The sequence below is a fragment of the Meriones unguiculatus genome, chromosome 11 (assembly GCF_030254825.1).
Source record: "Meriones unguiculatus strain TT.TT164.6M chromosome 11, Bangor_MerUng_6.1, whole genome shotgun sequence".
Lineage (NCBI taxonomy): Eukaryota > Metazoa > Chordata > Mammalia > Rodentia > Muridae > Meriones > Meriones unguiculatus.
In genome coordinates this window covers 15,564,791-15,589,085 of record NC_083359.1, presented here as the reverse complement: position 1 = coordinate 15,589,085, position 24,295 = coordinate 15,564,791, and the positions used below count along the sequence as shown (strand labels likewise).

Genomic DNA, 24,295 nt, shown 5'->3' with positions numbered 1-24,295 from the left:
GCGCTTTCTAAGTCGTTACTTTTTATTTTGAAAGATCTGTCAAGCTCTGCACACCATCGTGAGAGTTTGCATGGTTAATGAGAAGCAGCTTTTCCATGAAATGTTTGGAGGTGAACAAATTCTCAGCCTGTGAGATCCGACCATTTCGTTGGCTTGGAAGTTTCTCTTGATTAGTAGAAGGTTTAAAGTAGCGGAGGTGAGGTGATGGGGGTGGGGGGGGGCACACATGCTAGAAACGATATGACAGCCATGTAGATGGGAAAATCAACCCAATTCACCAGCCTCACTTTCTCCACATTACAACTTTGTCTTCCTCTTGAGTCTCACTTTCCTGAAACAGCCCTCCCGCTGTCAGAAAGAAGCCTGAAAGCCCATTAGCAGTTGAGCAGGAGAATCCCACGTGATGTTCTGGGCCACCCGTGGCTCCCGTGGCTCGCCAGATTTTAAACCAACAGCCAAACATGGAGGGAAGCTGCCCGAAGAGTGGAGGAGACAGCTAGGGCCTGGGCTGCTGGGAGTCTGCATGTGCATATCACAGCTCCAGAAGATTCTATCCGTTGATGACATAGGTGACCAAGATGTGCCATCTGGGTCCTGACTGCCGGGTCCTCAGGTCTCACGGCATCCTCGGCCAGACTTTGTATCAGTGTCTCTAACTTTCCTTTGCCCACCTCCAAATCACCCAGGGTAGCCCACCCACACCGGGAAATGAAATAAGCAAAGGTGTCGGACAGGGCGAGTGCTAAGAGTCAAGTGGAAAATAGAAATGAAGCTACGAGATACTTCATGCTTGTGTAAGGCAAGGTTACGCAACACAGCCAGTGAGACACTGGCCGTGCAGGGAACAAGGGGTCGAGTTATGTGGGAAAATGCCGTGACTTGGGTTATAGTCTCCTTTACTTTTTCTTTTTTTTCTTTTTTTTTTTTAGCACCGTTAATGAAATTCAGTTAAATCTATGTTAGCACCTTATCCCCAGGCAGAAGAGCCAACCATCCAAACATTTTAAACAAGGGGGGAATGGAAGGGATAGAGGGAAAAAAAAACGAGGGACTGAAGCAGGAGGTTTGAGCTTAGATCACCAGATCCTTGTTGATGTCCTCTGCAAAGGAAGAAGAGGCGGAGTTAAAATGAGGCTCGGCCACATGAAGGCAGAAAGGGGGCTGGTTGGGAAGAGGAAGGGAGACAGTGGGAGGAAGAGGGAGATCGAGAGGGAGAGAGGGAGAGAGAGAGAGAGAGAGAATGTAATGAACCAGGAAGATGCTCAAAATATACAATTCGTGTGTATTAGGATGTCATAATGAAATCCGTTATTGTGCATAATCACCACACGATAATAAAACAGAGGCCGGGTGTCCATCTTAGGGTCTGTTAGATTCCCTCCCAGATTCAGGGGCCAGTGACCAGTCAAGGTCACTGAGAAGTGAGTAATTGGGACCTTGATCTCTCTAACTCTGGCCTATCTCCATCTCTTGAACTTCTTGCCAAGTTGCACTTCCTGTTTCCTCTCCCCAGGCAGCCAGTTCCGAAAATAGTGCTTGTATGGAGTGAGGACTAATGTCTGAGGTCCAGGAAAGAGACCCTCGGGGCACAAAGACAGAGAGAGCAGAGCTGAGTTAAATAGGCAAAGGACACAGACAGAAAGTACAGACAAACACCAGGCAGGTGGGAAGGGACAACATCCCAGCCCTCAGGGCCGTGCCTTCACCCCTGAACCCCGACACTCACGCTCCTTGATGCCAAAGCAGCCAGCCCATTCCTCCAGGGCAATGTACTTGTCATTGTCTAGGTCACAGGTCTCGAAGAAGCGTGTGGTGCAATGTTCCATAGGGATGAGGGGAGCACGCAGTGGGGCCAGCTCAGTGTGGGACAGATACCTGGCAGGGAAGAGTTTGGAAGGGTGTGAGCATGGCACAGCCTATAGCCTAGTATGAGAAGCCAGTGGGAGCCCAGGGCTGGGACTTTATCCGCAGCCCTGCCATGGATCTACAATAGGATCCACAGCACCACACTGCCCTCCTCTGAGCCTCAGGTTCCTACTCCATCTGCGAGGAGAAAGGCTAGGCTGCTCCAGTTCTGAGTCCATGGGCTTCATAGTAAGGGACACTTGCTTGAGGGCTGGGGACATAGAAACAGTATATTCAGCACCTCAGGTATAATAAGTCGACGTCCAGTGAGATCACAATATAGATTTTCTTTCCTTTTGGGGGTGGGGGAGGAGCAGGTGGAGGAGTGGGGGTTGAAGACATGGTTTCTCTGTGCAGCCCTGGCTGCCCTAGAACTCACTCTGTAGACCAGGGTGGCCTGGAACTCACAGAGATCCGCCTGCCTCTGCCTCTTGAGTGCTGGGTTTACAGGCCTGCACCCACTACCACCCAGACACACTATAGACGTTCAATATTCACAATATTCTAGCTGCAGGCGCCTAGAAAGGGGTCTACAAAGAGATCCGTCAGTCTTGTACTAGGGCTGGGCTATAACTCAGCAGTGGGTCACCTGCCTAGAGTTTCCCATTGAGAATCACCAGTAAAGGATTGGGGGACATGGCTCAGTGGCAGAGTGACTAGAATCCTCCAGTAAGGGGCTGGAGTGTGGGGTGGCTCAGTGATAGAGCACCTTCCCAGAATCTCCTAGTGAGAGGCTTGCCTAGCATGTTCCAGGCCCTGGGTTTCATCTGCAGCGCTAAAAAATAAGAAGTAAGTGAACAATAAAATCTGGTGATGGCTCTGACTTCTGGGGTGGGGCTGATTCAAGCCTGTCTGAGTTGTCCTCTCTATACCGTTCAATGAATGACTGACTTCAGGGTTGGCCTCTGGAGTCCGTCCTACTGTCCTCTACCCTGTCCTCCCTGCTGGCCTCAGACTCCAGAGCACCACCGCTGCTTCTTTTCCTTTTCTTTCCCCAGAACCCCAGTTAGTTGTCCCCAGAACACTATGACCCACGAGGGACTTCATGACTCCAACATTCTTCACAGCCTCTTGCTTACAGGAGGCGTCTCACAGAATCTGAACTGGCCGGGATCTTCCTTCACTGTCCTGTGAGAAAACAGACTCGGGCAGCTGCAGAGCCATCAACAACTCTGGCTAAGAGGAGGCTGGAGCATTTTCCCAGCCATCCAGCCCCAACAATCCACCTAGAACTTTCTCTAGGCCACTTGGCTCATGGGATCCAGAAGTCCCCCAGGACTCTCCCCACCATGCCCCCCGTCACTCAATTGGATCCCAGCCACTGCTAGCTAGAGCTTGGGAGAGGAGCAGCTGAGAGCTTCCCAGAGCCTAGGAGAGCCAGGCACTGGGGGTTGGGGCGGGAGATGGGGTTGGCCAGCAGGGTGGGCAATGTCCTGGTGCACAGCCAGACACGGGGAGCAAATGAACATCTCAGAGGAGCCTTCCTATCTCTCTCCCACACATGCCAGCAGGGCAGCCCTGCCTGTCTCCTGAGTGACCACCTGTTCCCGGGATTCAAAGCAAAGAGCAGAAATAGCTCTGGGAGAGAGTGAGTGAGTTGCCTCTCTGGGAGCTAAACAGGGCCTCTTGCTGTCGTGGCTGCAAAAGGAGGTCAGAAGTGACTGCAGGGGTGGGTGCACAGTGTCAGCTCAAGCACTGCACTTCAGACTCCCTGCAGTCCCCGTAATGCCCAAACTACATGCAAAAGGAATTTGTAACATGAAAGCCGTTGACTGAAATTCTTAGGAACTCCTGGGGCCAGGTGGGCTCCATGGAACTGAACCTCAGGATGGATGTGGGACATGGCTGTTGGGATGGCTGCCCTATTCTGCGGAAGGATCATGAGCAAGCATGAACAAGGCATGAGCAAGGCTCTGTGCCTTGGCCCAGAGTCTCTTCCTGAACTCTCTCTACCCACATGGGTCCCCTGCCCCCGCCTTCACAGGCGTAGGAAGAATTCTTTGTACTGCTGATTCCTTCCTCTGACATTAGACGGTCTCAGGGCTTGCCTCCCCCCGGGCTTTCCTCTTCCCTCAGGATGTTTGTTCCATCTGCTCCAGCTCTAAGATGACTCTGGAGTCTTGGGCCAGTCGGAGATTGCTGAGGGCCTTCTAGCCTCATCCAGTGCCTCTACCAGCCTCAGCCCAGGACAGAGCTGGGCCTACGGTCCTGAGGACCCCAGCTCTTACCCATCAATGGGGTGCTGGTCCAGCTGGCCAAACTGCCAGTGGACAGGGAAGATGTACATGTTGTAATTCTTCTCAAAGTCTCGGGCCAGCAGCTCCACGGGGTGGTCCCCAGCCTCCAGGCGCTTCTCATTCTCATGGATCTTCTTCACCTGTAGGGGTTGAATCATCAGGTAACCAAGGGTCCAGGCCCCCTCCCACCTGTGACGAGAGGCCACCCAAGACCAGGGCTCACAATGAAGAGGAAGAGAGCTTGTTCACAGATGGGGAGGCCACAGCGCCTCCTGCCAACACTACCTAAGGAGGCTTTCGAAGAGGCTAAGAACTCAACATTAGGTCTCTGCCATAGGACGACATATGCACGCTAAAGGAGAAGGCCTGTTGACTCAGATATAGAAGGAATAAACAGGGTTATGCTTTGGGTCTGTCTACTGCAGACCTTCTCAGAGCCTCCAAAGGCAGCCAGAAGTTTGTGTCCTGGCATCCAGGGTGAAGGCACACTGCAACGTGGGGCCTACGCCACCTTGGGGCCTGGCTCTAGGGACCGGCCCTAGATCTTTATCGGCAGGGTCGAGAGAGGCCAATAGCAGGCACACTGGTCCAGGCTGGGAGGAAACCACTTACACGCAGCTTCTGCTTCTCAGTGAGGAGGTTGTTGCCCTCATCTCTCTCGTACAAGGTGACCAGGACGTTTTTGAGCCAGTCGCGCATGCGCAGAGGGAACTCAGTCAGCTCGGAGTCCAGGCAGGGGGCGATGTCTAGGGCACAGAAGACAAGATTCTTCAACCTAGATCTGCCAGAGGGCAGACACACCACCCAGCTACTCTCTCCTCCTTCTTACTCCCCACAGGCACTCCACTGGGCAACCTTGGCCGTGGTGCCTCTGTCTCTGAGCCAGACTCTTACCAGCTTGATAAATAAAGAAGACTGCACGGGGAAACCCCACGGCATTGCCGCTTCCTGGCGTGCACCTAACCTGCTTAGGGGTACCGCCACCCCACACGCTCTTGCATCTTTCTAGGCAGCGGGAAGGGTGTGATCCCGGCAGAACCGGAAGCCAACCCCTGGGAGGTGTTTGAGACAACCTGTATCCTTCGGTCCAGCATAGCAGCAGTGGGGAGAAGGCTCAAGAATGTGCAACCCCCAGAACCTATTCAGAGCTGATCACCTCAGCCTTGTCGTTAGAACATAGCACCCCAGCATGTCACACCTGGAGATTTCCTCCAGCCTCTCCTGTCATCGGACTCAGTGGTGCGCAAGAGAAGGCTCTTGCTTGCAGCTAGATTATAAGAGCACCAGCCTGGATCCAGTTAGGGTGGATACCTGGTGGATCTGACCCCTGATTGTCCTTGGCTTTGAACCCAAGGAATGCCCCTCTGTGGCTAAGAGCACTGCCATCTGGAAGTGTAGAGCCCCCACGGAGCCCCACACGGAGCTGGACTTGGGAGATGGGTGTCCTCAGAGGCAGCAACAGCCGCTTGCTCAGGGCTCCTTGGAACATGTCTCACCTCATACATAGCCCAAGACGCCTCCTCAACTTCCTCCACCCTGTCTTTTTTAAGGCTCTCTAATCTATGCCTTTCTTTGAACATCCCAGCCCCATCATTAAGAGCTCAGGGCTAACCATTTGAGCATTTGTTTCCTGCCCTCACTTCCTACAGCTGAAAACCTCAGGCAGGGGAGGAGCCCTCTTTTGTTTTAGCTTGGTTCCATTTGGCTTGCAGTGCTGGGGACGGGATGCAGGCGCTTGGGCACAACACGTAGCTCTAGCCTCAGCCCAAGGGGAAGGATGCTCTCCTTGTGTAGAATATGCCACAGATACACAGCTCATGCTGTCTCATAGGCGATGAATAGGACTTGGGAGGCTCAGGTGATAAAGAGACCCTAGAGCTAACAAAATTTGCAGCTTGGGTCACTAACAATGGGCCAGTCAGAGCCCCTGGTATCCCCCTTCAAACTCCTCAGGCTTCTAGAAAAGGGGGATGGGGAGTATGACCGAATGAGGAACGATGTATCTGTGCTAATGTGGCATATATGTGTCCTCACAGCCATTTGTGCATTTGTACATGTATGGAGGGCAGAGGTCAACCGCAGATATTCCTCCTCAGGGGTCATCTAACTTATTTTTGAGACATGCTCTTTCACTGGCCTGTGCTCACTCATTAAGCTGGGTTGGCTAGCCAGTGAGCCCTAGGAATCTCCCAGGCTCCATCTCCTGGCACTGGCAGTACAAGCGTGGGCTACCGCGCCCAGCCTTTTCACATAGGCCTTTACCACTGAGCCATCTCCTCAGCTCCTCAGCTATGGATTTGAAAATTCAAAGATTTTTACAGCGTTAGAGCAGGAAAGAATTGAGTTAGCCTTATGAAAGAACATCCTCATTACCAGACAGAGATTGAGATTGAGAGAGAGAGAGAGAGAGAGAGAGAGAGAGAGAGAGATAGACAGGTGGTTTCGTTGTCTTGATGCTCTTGATGCTAGTGGAAGTCTCTGGCAATCCTCTCTAAAATGTGCCTCCACGATGGCTAAATCTTCCCAGGAAATAAGACGGCCTGAATCCATTTTATGAATGGATGCACTGAGGCTCAGCGAGGGGATGAGATTTACCCTAGATCAGTGAGGGCATAGAGCCATCTCCCAGAAAAGGAGGCAGGAAGGTGTGAGGACACTCACATTTGCATGGCCCGATGTAGTCCAGGTGGAGCTTGTGGCCCTTCTTGGTGCCCTCCAGGGTGCACTTGGTAGCAAAGAAGTGGCAGGAGGAGTCGAAGGTCTTGTTGTCATTGCTGCACACCTGTTGGCCAAGCACAGGGTACCTCTCCTTCAGTCCCAAAGCCATTTTAGAGATAGGAACACGGGAACCCAAACAAGTGAGAACAGCCACGGTCTCACTCACAGTAAATTAGAGATTGCAGAACAGAAGCCCACTCTAGATCCCACTGTTCCACCACATGAGGGCCATGGGTGATTTTGAAGCAGGGGAATCTGAGTCTGGGCTAGGACAGAAAAGGTACTTTAAAGACAGCAAAAGATAGGGCTGTGGAAAAGACACCCATGAATGGAGAAAAGTACACAGCACTCCAGGAACCATTATCCTTCTGAAAGACTCAGTGAGGCAGGTGTGATGACTCAGAGTAAAGACACTGAAGCCAGGTGTGGTGGCACACACATTTAATCCCAGCCCTCAGGGGGCAGAGGCAGGTGGATCTCTGCCAGTTCAAGGCCAGCCTGGTCTACACAGTAAGTTCCAGGTCAGCCATGGCTACACAGAGAAACCCTGTCTCATGAAACAAACAAAGCTTGCCACCAACCTTAATGACATCCCTGAGCTCCACAGGGTAGAAGAGAACTGACTCCTAACACAAACCATGATATACACACAAATACAAATACACATACAAATAAATAAAGGAAGGAAGGAAGAAAAGAAAAAGAAGGGAAGAAAGGAAAGAAAGAAGAAAGGGAGGAAAGGAAAAATGCAGCATAAGGTGGCCCTGACCTCATGCTAATGACAGTTCCTTAGTTGGCAAGGATGCTCACTGAACGTGGGCTGCTTGCAGAGGATGCTTTAGGCAGAGTACCCATGCTTCTAGTGGGACTCCAGAATTGGTCCACACTCCGCAGAAGGCAGCTATGGGACCAGTGTCTGGTGAGGACATTTTTGCAGCGCCAGCACTGAAGAGCTTTGTGCATGCTAGGTAGGTGCTCTATCACTGATCAAGATCCTTATCCCTTTATTGCTTTATTTTAAGACACCATCTTACTACGTTGGCCAGGATGACATTAAACCATACTGTGTAGCAGAGCCAAGCCTTGAACTTTCAACTTTCCTCTTACTTGCCTTCCTGTACCAGGGATGATGGGCCTGAACCACCAAGGTTTGCCCAAATAAAACTGGCAGGCCAGTGAGATAGCTCAGCAGGTAAAGGTACCTCCAGAGGGCTTCCCTAAACAGGATCATCAATGTCCCATGTTTGGAACTGGGGTAACAGTGATCTTTGTGTAACTCTCCTAGATGAAGACTCCCCTCGATGCTTCAGCCTTTCTCTCTGCTTCCCGTGTGATCCAGATGACTATCCAGAATATGGTCTGGGGTGAACCTCAGCTGGGCCAACTGATTCACTGAGTTCTGCTGGAAAACCTCTGGTTACAGAGAAACCAAACAGAGAGACTGAGAGCAGGGCCATGGGTAGGAGCAGCTTTTGATAGGGGAAGGACCTGACTTGCAAGTGTGAAGTCAGTAAAGGCTTACACATTGCTGTAGGGGAGACTGCAACACCAGAGAACAGTAGGGGGGAGGAAGAGGAGAGAGTTAAAAGTGAAACTAATATTTGAAGCACAGAGGCAAGGGTTGTCTTGGGGGCAAATTAAAAAATGCACAGCTAGATTGAAAGAACTGGAACAACACTGGTACCAATTTGCTGCCCTGTGCCAGATGGTCACTAGCACAATGGTTGGCACAAGTGAGTGTTCAAAAAATATTTGTTTGAGTGGATGGGTAGATGAGTATGTAGATGGATGAATGGATGGATGGGTGAATATATGGATGGGTGGGTGGATGGATGGAAGGGCAGGTGGGTGGATGGATGGATGAGTGGATGGATGGATGGGTGGATGAGTGGGTAGGTGGATGGATTACTGGATGGATGGGTGGGTGGCTGGATGGATGGATGAGTGGATGGATGGATTTATGGATGGATGGATGGATGGATGGATGGATGAGTGGGTAGATGGATTAGTGGATGGATGGGTAAGTGGATGGATGGATGAGTGGGTAGATGGATTAGTGGGTGGATAGATGGGTGGGTGGATGGATGGATGAATTTGGAATGGATGAGTAGAGTGAGTAGATGGGTAGTGAAGTGTGTGAGAGGGTGGGTGGATGGATAGATGAATGAATGAGTAGATGGATTAGTGGGTGGGTAGATAGGCAAATAGGTGGATGGACGGGCGGTGGGTGGATAAATGGATGGATGAGTTGTTGGGTAGATGAGTTAATGAGTAGCTGAGTTAGTGGGTGGATTCATGGTTCTGTGGGTGGATGAATGCATAAGGATCGGTGCCCAGCTGGATGGCTGGATGTATATATAACAGATATATGTACGAGTGAGTAGATGAGTGCATGGTAGATAGATGCATATTGGAATAAGAATGGGTTTGAGAAATAACAATACAGGGTTTTTGTCACATTCCTGGCATCCTCTAACAAACACCACAGCAGATCTAGGAGTTCAGAATTCTCTGTCCTTCTTCAAGGACGGAGGGGTCTAAGACTTGGAGACGCTCAACACCTTAACTACGATCCCATAGGCATCAAGTGATGGAGATGAGGTTGGAGTCAACCTTCAAGCAGGGCCACAATGCTTTCCAAACCACAGAGGTATTACAGGGCTGGTGAGACGGCTTAGCAGGTAAAAGGTGCCTGTCACCCAGCAAGAGTTGAAATCCTGGCCCCACATGGTAGAAGGGGAGAATGACCCAGCAAGTCCTCTGACCTCCAACATGCATACATACCACATACACTCACACACACACAAAAGAAATAAAATGTAAAAAAAAAAAAAAAATTATAATTATGTGCAAGAGTGCATTCCATTTGAGATTATGCAGTTCTTGGCGATCATGTTCAGCACAGAGCATGGAGCCTGGTGGTACGAGAAAATCCTTCTAACTTCCCAGCAGCGGGTAGAAGGGTGGCACCAGGATCTCCCTGATGACTCAGCTCTACTTTCCTGTCGTGACTGGTCCTAGGGAGGGGCCTCCTGAGAGTGAAGCTGCCTTGCCAGGTCCCCCATGCCCAGATTTCTTAGCAGACACCGTGCTTTACAGGGCCCAGGCGCCCACTCTCACCTTCTCAAACTCGCCAATGGGAGCAGGGCAGCTGGTGGGGTCCTGGCACACACACATGGGGGTGTTGCTCTCATCCAGCTCACACACCTTGCCGTGTTTGCAGTGGTGGTTCTGGCAGGGATCTGGAGAACAGAACACAGTGTCAGCTCATCAGGCTGGCACGTGCTCCCATGCCGCACAGATGGGATGTTGAGGCTCAGAGCTTTTGGCTGTACTCCACTCCCAACCCCCAATCCTCTGTGCTCAGCCATAGAGTTTGGGGGAGCAGTTGGTTCAGTCTGGGGGTGAACAGTTCTAGGTCAGGACTAGGCCATTTTCAGAAGGGAATCTCGGTCTGTGACTCAGAAATCTGGGGTGCATGTTGACACACACCCCCCTGCCGTGACTGAAACAGCATCTAAATTCTCAGCTCTCTGCTGAGCAACCAGAGCGCAGCATCTCTGGATTCAAAGCACTTTCTAGAATGACTTGGAAGATTGAGCTGTTGTCATGGATTCAATGAGCTGTAAGGTCTAATGGAATAGAATCAGGTGTCTGAAAAGGAAAAGGAGGAAGAACTCGGGCCCACATTGGACAATGGGCCCAGCTATGACAGGAAACAATGTCTGGGCATGGAGGAAGAAAGGGATATGATTCAAGACCCCATGCCTAGCCCCTGCTCCAGCAAGCCCTGCCCAGCTCTCTCCAGACACCCTTAACTCTCCCCTTGAGAAAGCTTAAGTGGGTGCTGGGGATTCAAACTCGGGTCTCTTCATGCTTGTGTGGCAAATGATCTTACCCACTGAACCATTTCCTCTGGGCTTCTATCTACACCATTGCTTTGTTAAGATATGGAAGCACTGGCTAAAAGGATTCAAACAGGGATTGACGTCGGTGTCCTTGACCCCTTCGGCACAGATGCACCAGTCTGTGGGCTGAAGCCTGGGAACCTGGGTCACCACCCCCTCTCTGCTTGAGGCTTTAGAACTTATATCAGGATCCCTTTCCTACAGGCTCTGCTTCCTTGGGCCAAGTGGAAACCAAAAGAGCAGGTCAGTTTCCTCAGCTGGGCTCCCAGGAGGAGCTTGAGCCGGGTGAGGAGATCTTGGAGAGCAGACGTTACCACCATGACCTCCGTGGGAATGTGACACCCAACTGTGGAGTTTCCTCTGCCCTTCACAACTGAGATGGCCTGGCTATAAATAGATCTATCCCAGGCTCCCATGGCCTGAGGATTCCCAGCTGGCCCTCCACAGCTGCCGGGGGCAACACAATCCATCCTCTTAGCCAGAAACTTCCTGTGAGCTGTCCTCAGCCTCCAACTACGCAGCCAAGGGCCATCCGGGTGTGCCAAGTGACAGAGAAGAGACTTACTGTCGGCCACCACGTCCTCAACAGTTTCCTCGGCACCATCCTCAAACTCTCCCATTTCCACCTGGACTGGGTTGGCACCCACAGGTAGCTGACATGGAATAAAAAAAAAAAAATGAGTTCAGGGGTTCTCACCGACCCCAGACCTGGGAGAGAGTCGCCGAGAAGGAGAAGGGGCCTGCATGAAGCTTCAGAACCCCAGAAGTGAGTGTGAGGGACATATGGGAAGAAGGTAGCCTAGGCCCAGATCACAGCACAAATGCGAGGGCGGTGATTTTGGTGGATTACGGTATTTATTATTAGTTTGTACAGTGTATTATTCTATATTAAATATGTCTAGAGACCCGACGTTCCATAAGATGAATCAGAGGCCTCCGAGGTGTTAAGACAAGAAGGCATACCAAGTCATCTACCCCTACCAGGGTCCCTTTGTCACATGTCAGGGGACCCTGTGGGTGACAACGAAAGAAATATGAAACCTAAACATTTCTGAATCCTCCCAACCTCAGGGCTCAAGTGAGGGTTTGGGGAACAGTCAGGGACATCTGGGGATACTCAATTGAATATCTGTGCCCTGTGCGCACACAAGGAGAGAATGAATGTCCTGTTTCAGCGAGGAGCCTCGCTGAACTTGTCTGGATGGCCCAAGGAAGGAACCAGGCAGAAAGGCGCCGAGGGTTGAGCCACCACCACCACCACACCACAAACATACCCCTGTCTCCTCCACCACAGTTTCCTCCGCCACTATCTCCTCCGACGCTTCAGTCGGCTGCTGGGAAAGAGAACAGGGATCAGAGCATTGGTCAAGGCCAAGGCCACTTCTCTCTGGAGTGTCTGTGGCCGGGAACACAAGGTCTCAGGATGGACCACACAGTGCAACTCCATTCTCCCTCCTTTCTTTAAAAATTTTTTGTTATCACAATTATTTTATTCGTATGAGTTTTATGTGTGCGTGGGGGGGGCAGTGAGCACACACAGTTTGGGCAGGATCCTGCTACAGCGCCCAGGCTGACCTTGAACTTGTCAATTGTTTTAGCCTTCTAAGAATTGGCATCAGGGCCTTGAGCCGTCACACTGGGCTTTTGTATACTTTCCACCGAACCAACGACCCCATCCATTATTTTACCAAAAGGAGCCTTTCTGCTGGTCAAGCCCCAATACAGCCTGAAAACAACAGAGGCAGATGAACACCCTCTAATTCACTGATGGGGAAACTGAGGCCCAGAGAGAACGGGCATCCTCCGTGACTTCTAATAGAGAGTGAACTTTCCTACCCCCCCCCACCACATGACTTTATTTTATAGCTGTCAGGAAATTCCCTCCTGGCATCTCAGCCTCCGGGAAGAGTAGGTGGGGTGGACACAAAACTTTGAGGGCCCTGACTGGATACAAACCCCTTCCAAAATTAAGCATAACTTCACCAAACCTTCAGTCAAAATCTGCCTGCCTGACGTGTTTGCCCGGAGCTGCCATCCACCTCCTAGTGAACAGAACAGGGAATGCCAGTTTGAAAGGAGCTGTTCCTGGCCGGGAGTGGTGGCACACGTAACGCCAACCATCAGGAGGCTGTGGCACAGGTCGGAGTATAGGGAGACAAACCGGGAGTATATCATGAGGGAGGAGGGGGATGGGGCCTAGGACCTCATTTGGCTAGACTGGCTCTCTTTGACTAAGTTTCTTTTTCTTTCATCTTGCTTTTCATCCAGCACATTCCCCGAGGGTGGAGTAATGGTCATTTCTGGTTCATTCTAACCTCTCCCTCTCCCCGCAAACCCGTCCAGTTCCAATCTTACCACAGGATCCAACAGGGGATGCCCTATCCCAGGCCTCCAACAACCTCCAACGTCATGATCTCTGTCTGCATCTTCTCTACCCCCACAATGCAGCGGGAGCCAGTTACTTATAACTAAATAGCTTCTCGGGCTCAGAAGCCAGCCTGTTCCTTTCTCTGTTCTTGTCCTTTCCCAGCTTCATCCCACCTTCATAAACCCTGCTGCTCACTGACTCCCTCAGGGAAGAGGCCAGGTCCTGCTAGCGGGAGCCAAAACTAGAATGCAAGCTCTGACCTGTGGGTTAGAGAGCTTTTTTTTTTTTTCTCACCCAATGGTTCCCTCCCACTAATCCGTTTAACCTTGTTGGCTTAAGAAAAAGACTTAATTTTTACTTTATTTAATTTTTTTTGATTTATTTATTTTATCTGTATGAGTGTTTTGCCTGCATGTATGCCTGCATGTATATGCATGCCCGGCATCCACAAGTGGTCAGGATAGGGTAGCTGATTCCCTGGGTATAAGCCACCATATTGGTTCTGGGGATCTAACTTGGGTCCTCGCAGAGGACCTTAACCACTGCACCATCTCTTTAGACCTTATTTTTATTTTTTTTAAGACAGGATCTCATGGGGCTGCCCTCAAACTCACTATGTAGCTGAAGATGACCTTGAACTCCGGATCTTCCTGCCTCTACCTTCCAAATGCTGGAATTATGGGTGTGTTTCCTAAGGCCAGGTTTACGCAATGCTGGGGATTGAACTCAGGGCTTTGTTCATAAATGCTAATTTAGTACTCTGCCATATCCCCACTGTAGCCTTGAACACTCAGAGCAGGTTCCAAAGCTGGAGAGAGTGGGATGAGTTAGAACCCAGCATCCCTGGGTACTTACAGGCACTGCCAAGGCCCTTCCGGCCAGACAAAGGAGAAAGAAGATCCAGGCCCTCATGGTGCTGGGAACCCTGTGGGGAGGAAAGAACATGAGTCAGCAAGAGAGATTTCCCCCTGAGTTCCTGAGTTTGGAATGTTAACCAAACTCTGCAGTGAAAAGGAAGCCTCTTTAAGTCTGGCCCTTTGCACCTTCAACACCCATTGTCCTACTTAATGCAAAAAGCAGACCTGGCCTGGAGCCTCCAAAGGAAACTCTGCAGCTGCGAGCAATAGAACTGTTTTTTTCCTACTTCATGGTGTCCCGCTCCACCCTTCAGTTTCCTTCTATTGAGAAGAAAGGTAAAGTTTTCTATTTATGGTCATGAGATAAAGTCTTTGCTCTAAGTACATTTATTTCGGTTTTTGAAAGTAATTAGACAAAAACGACAGGCTCAAAAGCCAAGTTTGGGCCTTCAATGCCTCTTCTTCTAAGACTTTTGTCCCCTCTTCCTCAAGCTTTAGCTCCCTCCACTCCCCCTGTTCTCACCCCCCCACTTTTCCTCTCCCTCCCCTTCCTCCTTCCCCTCTTCCTCCTCCATTTCCTCTTCCCCTCCACAGTGTCTCCTCTACAATGGGAGAAGTCAACAGGAATCACAGACAATGAGACACATTTAAGACAAAGCCCAAGAGTATGGGGTGCCTGAAGGAAACTGGAGGGATCACATTTTTCTCCACTTTGCCCAGAGGGACAGCATTTCTTTAGATTCTCCAAGGACATATGGTACAGATGTGTTCCATCCAGATGTGTCCCAGTGTTTCAGAAGGGATGGCAGCTAAGATCTAGAACGTTCCCCTGATCACTGCTCGGACCCAGCTTCTAGATGCCGAACTATGAACTCTCACACGCAAGCCTGGAAAGAATCTTTGGAGCAGACCTCCGACGATGACTCAGGGACCTGTGGTGGGGACATCTGGCTCCTGGTGCTAACCAGACAGGCTTCTGTTACCAAATGAATCTAGAAAGTTCTTCCTAAGTCTGCCTCCCTCGAGCCTGTGGTCTATATCCTGTCTCTTTCTACAGCCACACAGAGCAAGCCTGCTCCCTCTGCCCCTCCAGAGCTTCCAGCCAAGGGAACAGTGGCAATGCCACCCTTATTGGTTACCCAAGACTTCCCTTTCAGCCTCTCCAACCCTAGCTTCTTCTATGACTTTCTCAACTGACAAAGCTGGGTGCTGCGAAATGCCCTGGCAGCATGGGCAAAGCTACTGGGCTCTGAGTCAATGCCCAGGATTCTCACTCTACCCCAATGTTGTCCCCATCGCCATGTACGGATTAAATTCTTTGTTGTCTCTAAGCCTTGGTTCCCCATCTGTCAACAGAGAGGGTCAGAGGAGGTTAAACTTTGAGATGATGGACACAGCCATTGGAATGCTTACATTCCGGTGTGGGGAGCTGAAGAGCAGAGCATATGCTTAGCTTTCAGTCCCCAGCAATCAAGCAAGCAAACAAACAAACAAACACAGGGAAAGCTGGCCTTAGCATTTCTCATCTTCCAGTATTCACCTTCTTCTCTCAAATAACACTATTTGGAAGAATTAAAAATAAGTCTAGATTCCCAAACCTTTTTGAGCTGAGGGTGTGGCGCAGCAGTATAGCATGTGGCCAGCATGCATAAGGCCCTGAGCCCAGGCTGAAGCACCAGAGAACTATTCAGACAAGCCCTGAGTAGCAGAACAGGCAGAGGAGGAAGACACCATAGCGGTCCTGTGCTAGGCTAAACAGGAAAGAGCCTCAGCCGCTACTTCATGGTGTGGGCATGAAGTAAAGCTATAAAGAAATCAGATGAATGGATTTCGAAGCCTGGCATTGCTTCAGGACAGCTCCTCCTGGCAGAAGAGTCTAGTCTTTCCTTTCTAGGCAGTTTCTGGAACATTCTTTCCCCTCTCACAGTTGTTCACTTGTCTCCCTTCTTGCTTCTCCATTTGGAAAACACGAGTTTGACACCCTCTGTGTGTGGCTTTGGGCAGACGGAACGGGAGAGAGAGCATCAATGAGGGACTTGTCTGAGGCTGTTTGAAATGAAAACATCAAAGTGAGGCTGGCAGCTAGAGCCCAAACGTCACCCAGTCCAGGCTTCAACTACAGAGAAGTCCCATCACTGGAGAGGTAGGATAGGATAGGACCAGGTTAGAGAGCTAGAGAGATGACTTCTGAGCCTGAGTGCCTCAACTGGGTAGAAGAAGGGCATCTTGGGACCCTGAGACTGCCCTGTGCCCAGCATCCTACACCCTCACGCTGCCCTGTCTAAGGACCTAAGTCCTGGAGTGCTTCGTGGTCTTAAGCCCAGAGGCCGGGTGAGGTTATGGAGAAAGGCAGACATACAAACTCTTAGGGAAGATGGTCACTGTCCACATTTTCGTTCTGTCTGATGCTGCTTCACCAATCCCAGAATCCTTTTCCTCTAGCTGTTAGGGTGAGCAGATAGGGGAGTCCCTTAACTACTATGGATGAAGAGCCATATTGCCTGCTTGCCCATGAGACATGTCTCTGAGGTTCTGTAACATACCTCTGGCCAAAGAGGCTAGGGCCCACCCTGCAAAGCTTGTTGGAGACACAGCAGTCAACTCAGCCATGTCAGAGCACAGGGCCAAGACCCTGTAGTCAGTACAAGGCAGCCATGGTCTTCCACACTCAAGCCTAAGTCTGACATGCTGGGGAGCATACAAATGCCCTTCAGTGTTTGCACAAGCCGCTTTCCAAAGAGGGCCTGAGGCAGGCCTTTCTGCCCCATAGTACAGATGAGAAGACAGAGGCCTAGAAAAGAAAACCCATGCCTCTAGCCAGCGGTCCAGCGCATGAGTGACAAGTATCAGCGTGGTCTCTGTGTGCTGTTTCCCTTGGCAGACATTAGGATGGTGCCTACTTTGGGCCAAACTGGCCTGAGATACAGGCAGGAAAAATGCCCTGGGCAGGGGAGGAAGTGGAGGTGTATTACCCTTGGCTTGGTGGCCACCAAATGCAGACACCCCTGGTGGGCACCCTGGGTCTCCCTTTCCCTGTACCGTACATTGAGTCCCTTTCTTCTGCCTTTATTTGTTCTGGAGAGAGCTGAGAGCTCAGCCTGGGCTGCCAGCAGGACCTGAAGCAGAGGTCGCTAGTCTAGCTCTTTGGATGGAAAAGTACAGCCAGCCCCCAGCTCACTTCCCTTCACACCTAAAGAGGCCCCTAGGAGCTCCCTGTGGACATGGAAGTGCCACTGAGCATCAAACCACAGGGGCCACCTCAGAACTGTGGGCTTTTAGAACAGTGTGGCTCAGGACCACAGACTCTTGGGATGACCTAACTTGGATGAAAAGCATGTGAAGAAATACAATCTCAGAGAACTTCCTACGGGTCTCAAGGCGCTAGGCTGGCTTTGAACTTGATCTGCAGCCAAAGATGGCCTCAAATGTCAAATCCTCCTGCCTCCACTTCCCAGAAGATGGGATTACAGCTCTGAATCCCAGCTCTTATGTTGGTTTTGGGTTGGGGGAGGTAGGGGCTTGTTTAGTTTTTTTTAAGACAAGGTCACACTAAGTAGTAGCCAAAGCTGGCCTCAAACTTGTGATCTTTCAGCCTCTGTTTCCTTGAGCTCTAGGCACCACCAGGCCAGAGCACAGGGGGTTACTGAACCTTGAAATGCTGCCAGTGTGAACAACTTGTTGAGAACGCCTGCTCCGAGGTCCAGGGACTTTGCGCACGTTGGACAATGACTATGCATAAAATTAAAAACAAAGAACCTCAACAAAACAGGGGTTAAAGGGAGAGCTCAGTTAATAAAGTGCTTGCTATGGCAAGCCTGAGGACCTGTGTTCAGATAACCAGTACGCATGTGAAAGCTAGGCATGGCAGCAGATGCTTGTAACCGTAGCACTGGGGACAGACAGAAACAGGAGGGATCTGGGCCTTGCTGATCAGCCAGTCCAATCCAACAGAATCAGCAAGACACAGGCCGGTGATAGACCCTATCTCAAAACCAAAGTGGATGAAGTGTGAGGAGCAACAGCCGAGGCTGACCTTTGGCTTCCACAAGCACATACACCCAAGTGCATGCACATACACACACAGAGACAGACAGACAGACAGAGACAGACAGAGTACAGCTGGGGCCTGAGAGCACGGCATACTACAACACCCCAAGCCACCTTGAAATACCTCTAGGTTTCCCCTAGAACAGCCCCCAAGGTCCCTGTCTATTCTGAACTCCTGACTTCACCCAGCAGATCTGGGGTGCCTCCTCTCCCCACTTGCTCCAGAGTCCTTGCTTTTATTTCTGTTTCTTGTTGGAAGGGATGAAGCCATGGGAAGTGGTTAGAGGGTCACATAGGCTAAAACCTAGAATTGGTTCTGGGCAGCTCAGAGGCGGCTCCAGGGTTTGCGGCTGGACACAGCCCTCGCTGAAATTCCAGAGCCTCCTAAAGTGCCACGTTTCACTTTGTCTAGACCAGGCTGGAGGAGTTCCTGCTGCCTCTGCGCCCTCTAGACCATGTGACTTGCAGCCCAGGCTGAGTTTCAACCCTCTCCAGAACAAATAAAGGCAGAAGAAAGGGACTCAATGTACAGCCATCCCTACTGCTGCAGGGGTGACCACAAATGGAGGCGATAAGAAACATCAAAGTATCTAAGATGTAACATCTGGAAAGAACTAAGGGATTCCAAAAGCAGCAGCTACATAGCACACCAACCTCTCCACACCCCTCCTGTGTATGTGGCAGACATTACTAATCAATCATACAATCCTTTCCCCTCGAAGTCTGGAGTAGTATTAAAATTTTGAATGTCATTCTTGACAGCCACTGCTATTGGCTTACCACTGTAGGCCACATAATAGTTCTTTACTGTGCCTCTTCTTTAGATAAAGAACTCACAGCTTAGAAAGAGAAAATAACTCACGCAAGTTCCTCTGGTGAGGTGGTTTCTGAGCCAAACATTTAGAAATATCTAAACTTTTCCTGTGATTGAATTTTTTTTCACATTGAAATCTGAGATCTTAATGCCACAAGTAGGACAGGGTAATCCAGAGAGGTCCCTTAAACAGGGACTTTTAAATCAGGTTCCTGGAAGGACCAAGCCACTATCTCTGCTCATGGCTTCCCTGCTAGATCTATGGCTAGGCAGGTAAAAGCAGAGCTGACTTGCTGCCTAGCATACCCCTGGGCAAGGTGGAGGCTGTTTCTCTAAAGGCTTCTGTTAAAGTCATCATTTACTGGCCTTGGCCCTGACCCTGTGCAACCCAGCTGTCCAGCTGTCCCAGAAGTCACAAGCAAGGCTTGGAGAGAGCAGGAATCCATACGACAGTATAGGAAAAAGGAAGCTTACCCAATCCACATGGATGGCTGGAAGCTGGTGCCAGCCTCCTCTTCTAAGTTGGAGGCTAAGAAGGGGCCAGGGGAAACCAACTGAAAAGCCACTTACAAGCCACGTTTGTTGGGCCTTTGTTAATGACCAAGTCACTCGGGCTGTGGTAGGCCAGCAAAGGGAGGAAGTGTTGCTAATGATGTAGTATGAATGATTTAGAGCAAGGTCAGCTCCAAACTGACCGGAACCTGATAAGGTTCCAAAGATCTGGAGCCTGGGCGCAGGCAGCAGACTGCTGTATAATCTCTAGTGAATTTCTTTCCCTTTCAGAGTTTCAACTTTCGTATCTTGGAAATAAAGGGTATTGGGGGGGCACTCATGGGCCTGTGTAGCTGAGAGAGAGGTGTGCTTGTATGTGTATGAGAGAGAGAGAAGGAAAGAGAGAGAGTTGTCTTCTTCACACCCGATAGTCTATTTGATGGTATGTGTGTTTGCTTCAGGATGGTGTGTCTGTACAGATGGCATTAGGCCAGACTTGGCATCTGTCAGTAGGTGACGATCAGGGTTTAAACACTCACAAGGTGCATCTGGAGGAAGGGCTGGAGGAAGGGCTGGAGGAATGACCCAGCCATTAAAGAGTGCTTTTACTGCCCTATCAGAGACCGTGTTCAGTTCCCAGCACCCACATCTGGCAGCTCATAGCCACCTGTAACTCTAGATCTGGGGATTTAGATGACCCCTCCTGGCCTCTGAAAGCACCCAAATGCACTGTGCTTAAACACACACATACACAGAGAGAGAAGACATACATATATTCACATAAGTAAAAACAACTTTTTTTGGGGGGGTTATGAGACAGGGTTTCTCTGTGTAGCCCTGGCTGTCCTAGAACTCGCTCTGTAGACCAGGCTGGCCTCAAACTCACAGAGATCCACCTGCCTCTGACTCCCCGAGTTCTGGGATTACAGGCATGTGCCACCACACCTAGCTCAATTTTTAAAAAAATATTTTTAAAATATGTATTTAAAGAATCTCTTTCCCTCTGTGTGGTGTGCGTGCATGCATGTGTGTGTATAAGTGAGGAAATCACTCAGGGAGAAGAATGCGGCTCTGTACTACACTTATTTTTAGCCATGCTGGTGGTAAAATCAGTTATCTACTTACTTGAATCCAGTGCCCTGTCAGTTCATGTTTGCCTGTTTATCTCCCCAGACCCATCTGCCAGCCCAAAAGTCCTCAATAGACAAACATGCTTTGCCTCATATTCTCTGCTGTTTAAAATTTTCCATATGGAAAGCAGCAGCTGGGAATAGTAAGCCCAGCTGTGCATTGGGCTGCAGAGCCTACAGCTGGAGGAGGTTCCTCCCAAAGCCAGTGCCTCCCAAGCCTTCCTTCCTGCTTCCTGTCGGCGGACAAGAAAGGAGACTCTGTTAAATATACAGGGCACTGCTCCTTCCAAGGAAATCAGTGCCTGGCACTAGGGTCAGGGGACATCTAGCTCAGGTCATCACCACCTGACAGATTGGGAAACTGAGGCTAAGATAGGTAGCATCTTTCTTAATGTCACCATTAAGTTATAACCCATGCTTTTGACCAATACCTGCTCTTCCTTCCTTCCTCCCCTTCCCCCCTTTCTTTGTGTGATATATGTTGTGATATATGGGGTGTATGTGTGACCCAGAAGTCAGTGTCTTCCTCAGTTGTCCCTTTTTATTTCTTTTTTTTTTCTTTTTTTCTTTTGAGACAGGATCTCCCGAAACCCTAGCTAGCCTGGAACTCATTTATGTAGACCAGGCTGGCCTCTACTTCAGAGATCAGCCTGTCTCTACCTCCTGAGTGCTGAGATTAAGGGCATATGCTACCATGCCCATCTACTTTTTTTTTTTTTGAGGCGGGGTCTCTCACTAAACCTGAAGCTGAGGAGTCAGCTGGACAAACTGGCCAGTGAGCTCTAGGGACTGGTTTGTCTCCGCCCCCATCCCCCACCCCCCACCCCCAGCCTTGGGATTACAGGCAGGCCTCACCACAACTGGCTCCTTACCTGGGGGCTAAAGAAAACAAAACAAACAACAACAACAACAAAAAACTGGGGTCCACAGGTTGAGTCCTGGTTCCAGCCCTGATCACCAGTGAAGGGTGTATTGCTCTTAGAAAATTGACAAGAAGATGCTCAAATTGAAATGTATTAAATGTATTAAAAAATATATATATATTAAAAAATGTATTAAAAAATATTCCTGTCAGCGCTTTTGCTAAGGAGATGTTCTCTGGACCCCAAGTGTTGGAGCTGCCAGAAGAAAAAGTACTTTGAATGATCCTGTCTGTGCTAAAACTCAATCCGGCTAGAAGGGAGTGAGGTTGCAGCGCGCTTCCTAGTGCATGCAACAGTCCCTTTCACAACGCTCCTTCTCCAAAGGACCGGTGTTATGCCCCAGAGGGAGGAAACCAGAACTCAGGAAGAAGACAGATTAGTTCAAGGTCAAACACCTTCTGCTCACGGATCCAAGCCCTCTGTCCTACAAAGGGCAGTTCTAGAGGCTTCTCACAGTCCTGCGGCCCCTGGGATGTGGGAGGCGAGGACAGGAACAGGAATTTGCTGTCGTCCTTGTATTTGGGGCTGGGGTGGGGTAGGGTGTGGTGCTGGTGTCGTGGGGGACTGAAACCTGACGGTCCCTGAGCATTCCCAGAGTCCCCTCCTAGCCAGTAGGGAGAGACCCTAGGGGAAAAAAAAAAAAAAAAAAAAGGTTACCGTGGCAACTCGCATTCCTCTGGAAGTGAGTCACCAGGGAGAAGAGCCTCTTGGTGGGTGGGGCTTGGAGAAAGTTTCAAAAACCGACCTCCTTCTCAGAGCCGCCCCCTCCTCCCGCCCCCTCCCTCTGTGCGGCCCTGTCGATGTGGCAGCTGACGGCTGAGTTAACTCTCTCTTCCCCCAACCGCTTCTTTCTGGTTTAGTCCTTGGCAGACGCAAACTTGTTTCTCTTCTCCACATCACACCGCTCTGGGAGGTTGGTATCTGTGGTTCGGGAATATCTTAAACCTAAAAGCAGTGGACACCCATCCTCTACCCTCCCCTCCCCCACCTCTCTCTACACACACACACACACACACACACACACACACACACAACCCTATGCACAGGACTTTCAGGAACTTCCAGAGATGCCCCGAAGCTTATTCAAAGACCACTCTGTAGGCTCCATTAAGGGACCTTGCTTGAAAATTCTTAGCGGAATTCAGGTACCCTAAAGACTAGTCCTCTTCCTTAGGACAGGGAGGCTACAGCCAAGAAAGATGCCTATGTGAGATCGCCCACAATTGCCTAAAGCTTGCCATCCCATGTAGGGTCTGGGTCTCACTCCACTACCTGCCCTTGGATGGGTCAAGACACTTAACCTAGAAAATACACTTCCTGTCCTGCAGGTGTGCTGTCTGTCCCTGAGGCAGATGACTGACGCCTGTTCCCTTTGGGTAAGAATTATCTCAGCCATCCTAGGTGTCACACACAGGAAGTTTACGGGACAGCTTGGAGCGGTCGGCCATCCAACAGGCTGGTCAGAGAGTCTTAGGTGGATTCAGCAGTGGGGTGAAAAATGGTCCTGGCGCTCAATCGCCCTGTCTCCTCCCTCCCCATCACACCTTCCTCTCCTTGTCCTCTCTGGATTGTATCAATTGTTGGTTTTTTGTTGTTTTTTTTTTTTTTTTTTCAGATGTCCAGTTACAGTAAAAAGCTACTGTTGGTGAGTGCCTGTGGTGTCCATCTCCTCTCAGAATTAGGATGGGAACAATGGCAATCCCAGGCTGGGAGAGACAATGGCATTTCAGGCTGACGGACGCCACAGGGTGATGGGGTGGGGATGGGCAGAGACTCAAGGGACCTGAGCCTTCCCAGAGGAACTGACTAAAGGGAATGCCTCGCCTTGGCTGTTCTCGGATCAGTTTATCCTTCTTGCAAAGTCTCATTTGGACCAACGGTGTTTTAACCCAGAACTGGGTGTCTGTTCTCCTGGAATAGAAAGCAGGCGGCAAGCCAGACTCTGGGTTGGCAGTTGTGATGGGCAAATGAGGAACAGATTCCCAGGAAAGGAGGCAACTGCCATCGAGAGTGACAGAGGACAGACCAGCAGTCTCTGCCACCAGAGAACACACAGCGAGAAAGCGGTCCCTGCAAATCACGCATATTTTCTGTGGAGCTACGGAGAATAGCAAGTTCCACTGTGAGTGAGCAACAGGCTTCCAGCCTGTGCCCTGAAGGGAAGCCCCAGCTCACCTCCCCCCTGAGGATGGTCATGGGAATGGGGCAGAGGGGCTGATGAAGCCCACAGAAGGGCAGGGGCTGACAGGGTGGTGCATACCTTGGCGCAGGCAGGCAGGCAGGCAGCAGGCGGCAGGCAGAACAGTTCTGGCGATCTGAAGGGCTGTAGGAATGTGGAGGGGTTTAGAGGCAAGCAGCAGGAAGCCACTTGGAGCTATGGGCAGGGTCTGTCTCATCCTCCGCCTCCACTCGGAGGCCCTCCTCCTCTTCTGTCTCCTCCTTCCCCTGGCTGGCCTCCTCCTTCTCCCAAGAACCAAAGCTAACTGTCTTTTCTTTCTTCTTTCCTTGCCTTGTGGTGGTAGGCTGTGTCCGCGTGATACCCAGACGCCCTAGCCTCCCCTGCCTCATCTGTTCTGGGGCTGCTGCCTAAACAGACATGAGAGACAGGACTGGAACAGCCGCAGGAATCCAACAGGCCTGGTCTTGTTCAGAGCACGGCTGAGGCCCAAAGAGTCCAAGGCATTACCCAAGAGCCGCAGAGGCACAGCTAAGCCCAGTGTCCTGACCTTATACCCAGCTAACAAACGTGACTGAGTCCTCTCTCAGAGCAATGTGTGTGTGTGTGACAAAAACAAGCACAGAATTTTCTCAGTGCCAACCAAACAAGTTGCCACTGGTGACATTGGTGGTATCATTCTTGATGATGAAGTGTGGTCTTGGTCTAAAAAGTCCCCTC

At 50.4% G+C, this 24,295-nt stretch overlaps 1 protein-coding gene across 2 annotated transcripts; it reads right to left on the bottom strand.

The window, feature by feature from the left end:
* Positions 1 to 23,817, bottom strand: Sparc (secreted protein acidic and cysteine rich). Of its 2 annotated transcripts, none has more exons than XM_021634597.2 (10): positions 23,660 to 23,817; positions 13,992 to 14,061; positions 12,043 to 12,102; positions 11,334 to 11,421; positions 9,981 to 10,102; positions 6,804 to 6,924; positions 4,755 to 4,888; positions 4,134 to 4,282; positions 1,727 to 1,875; positions 1 to 1,100 (listed from the first exon to the last, which is right to left on the bottom strand). In XM_021634597.2, exons 2-10 carry the CDS (start codon positions 14,046 to 14,048, stop codon positions 1,072 to 1,074), a joined length of 909 nt encoding a protein of 302 aa, XP_021490272.1. In that variant the 5' UTR covers positions 14,049 to 14,061; positions 23,660 to 23,817; the 3' UTR covers positions 1 to 1,071. The 2 variants fall into 2 exon arrangements, with proteins under 2 accessions (XP_021490272.1, XP_021490273.1); XM_021634598.2 differs by having other exon boundaries at positions 12,043 to 12,099.
* Between the last annotated feature and the right edge of the window lie 478 nt (positions 23,818 to 24,295).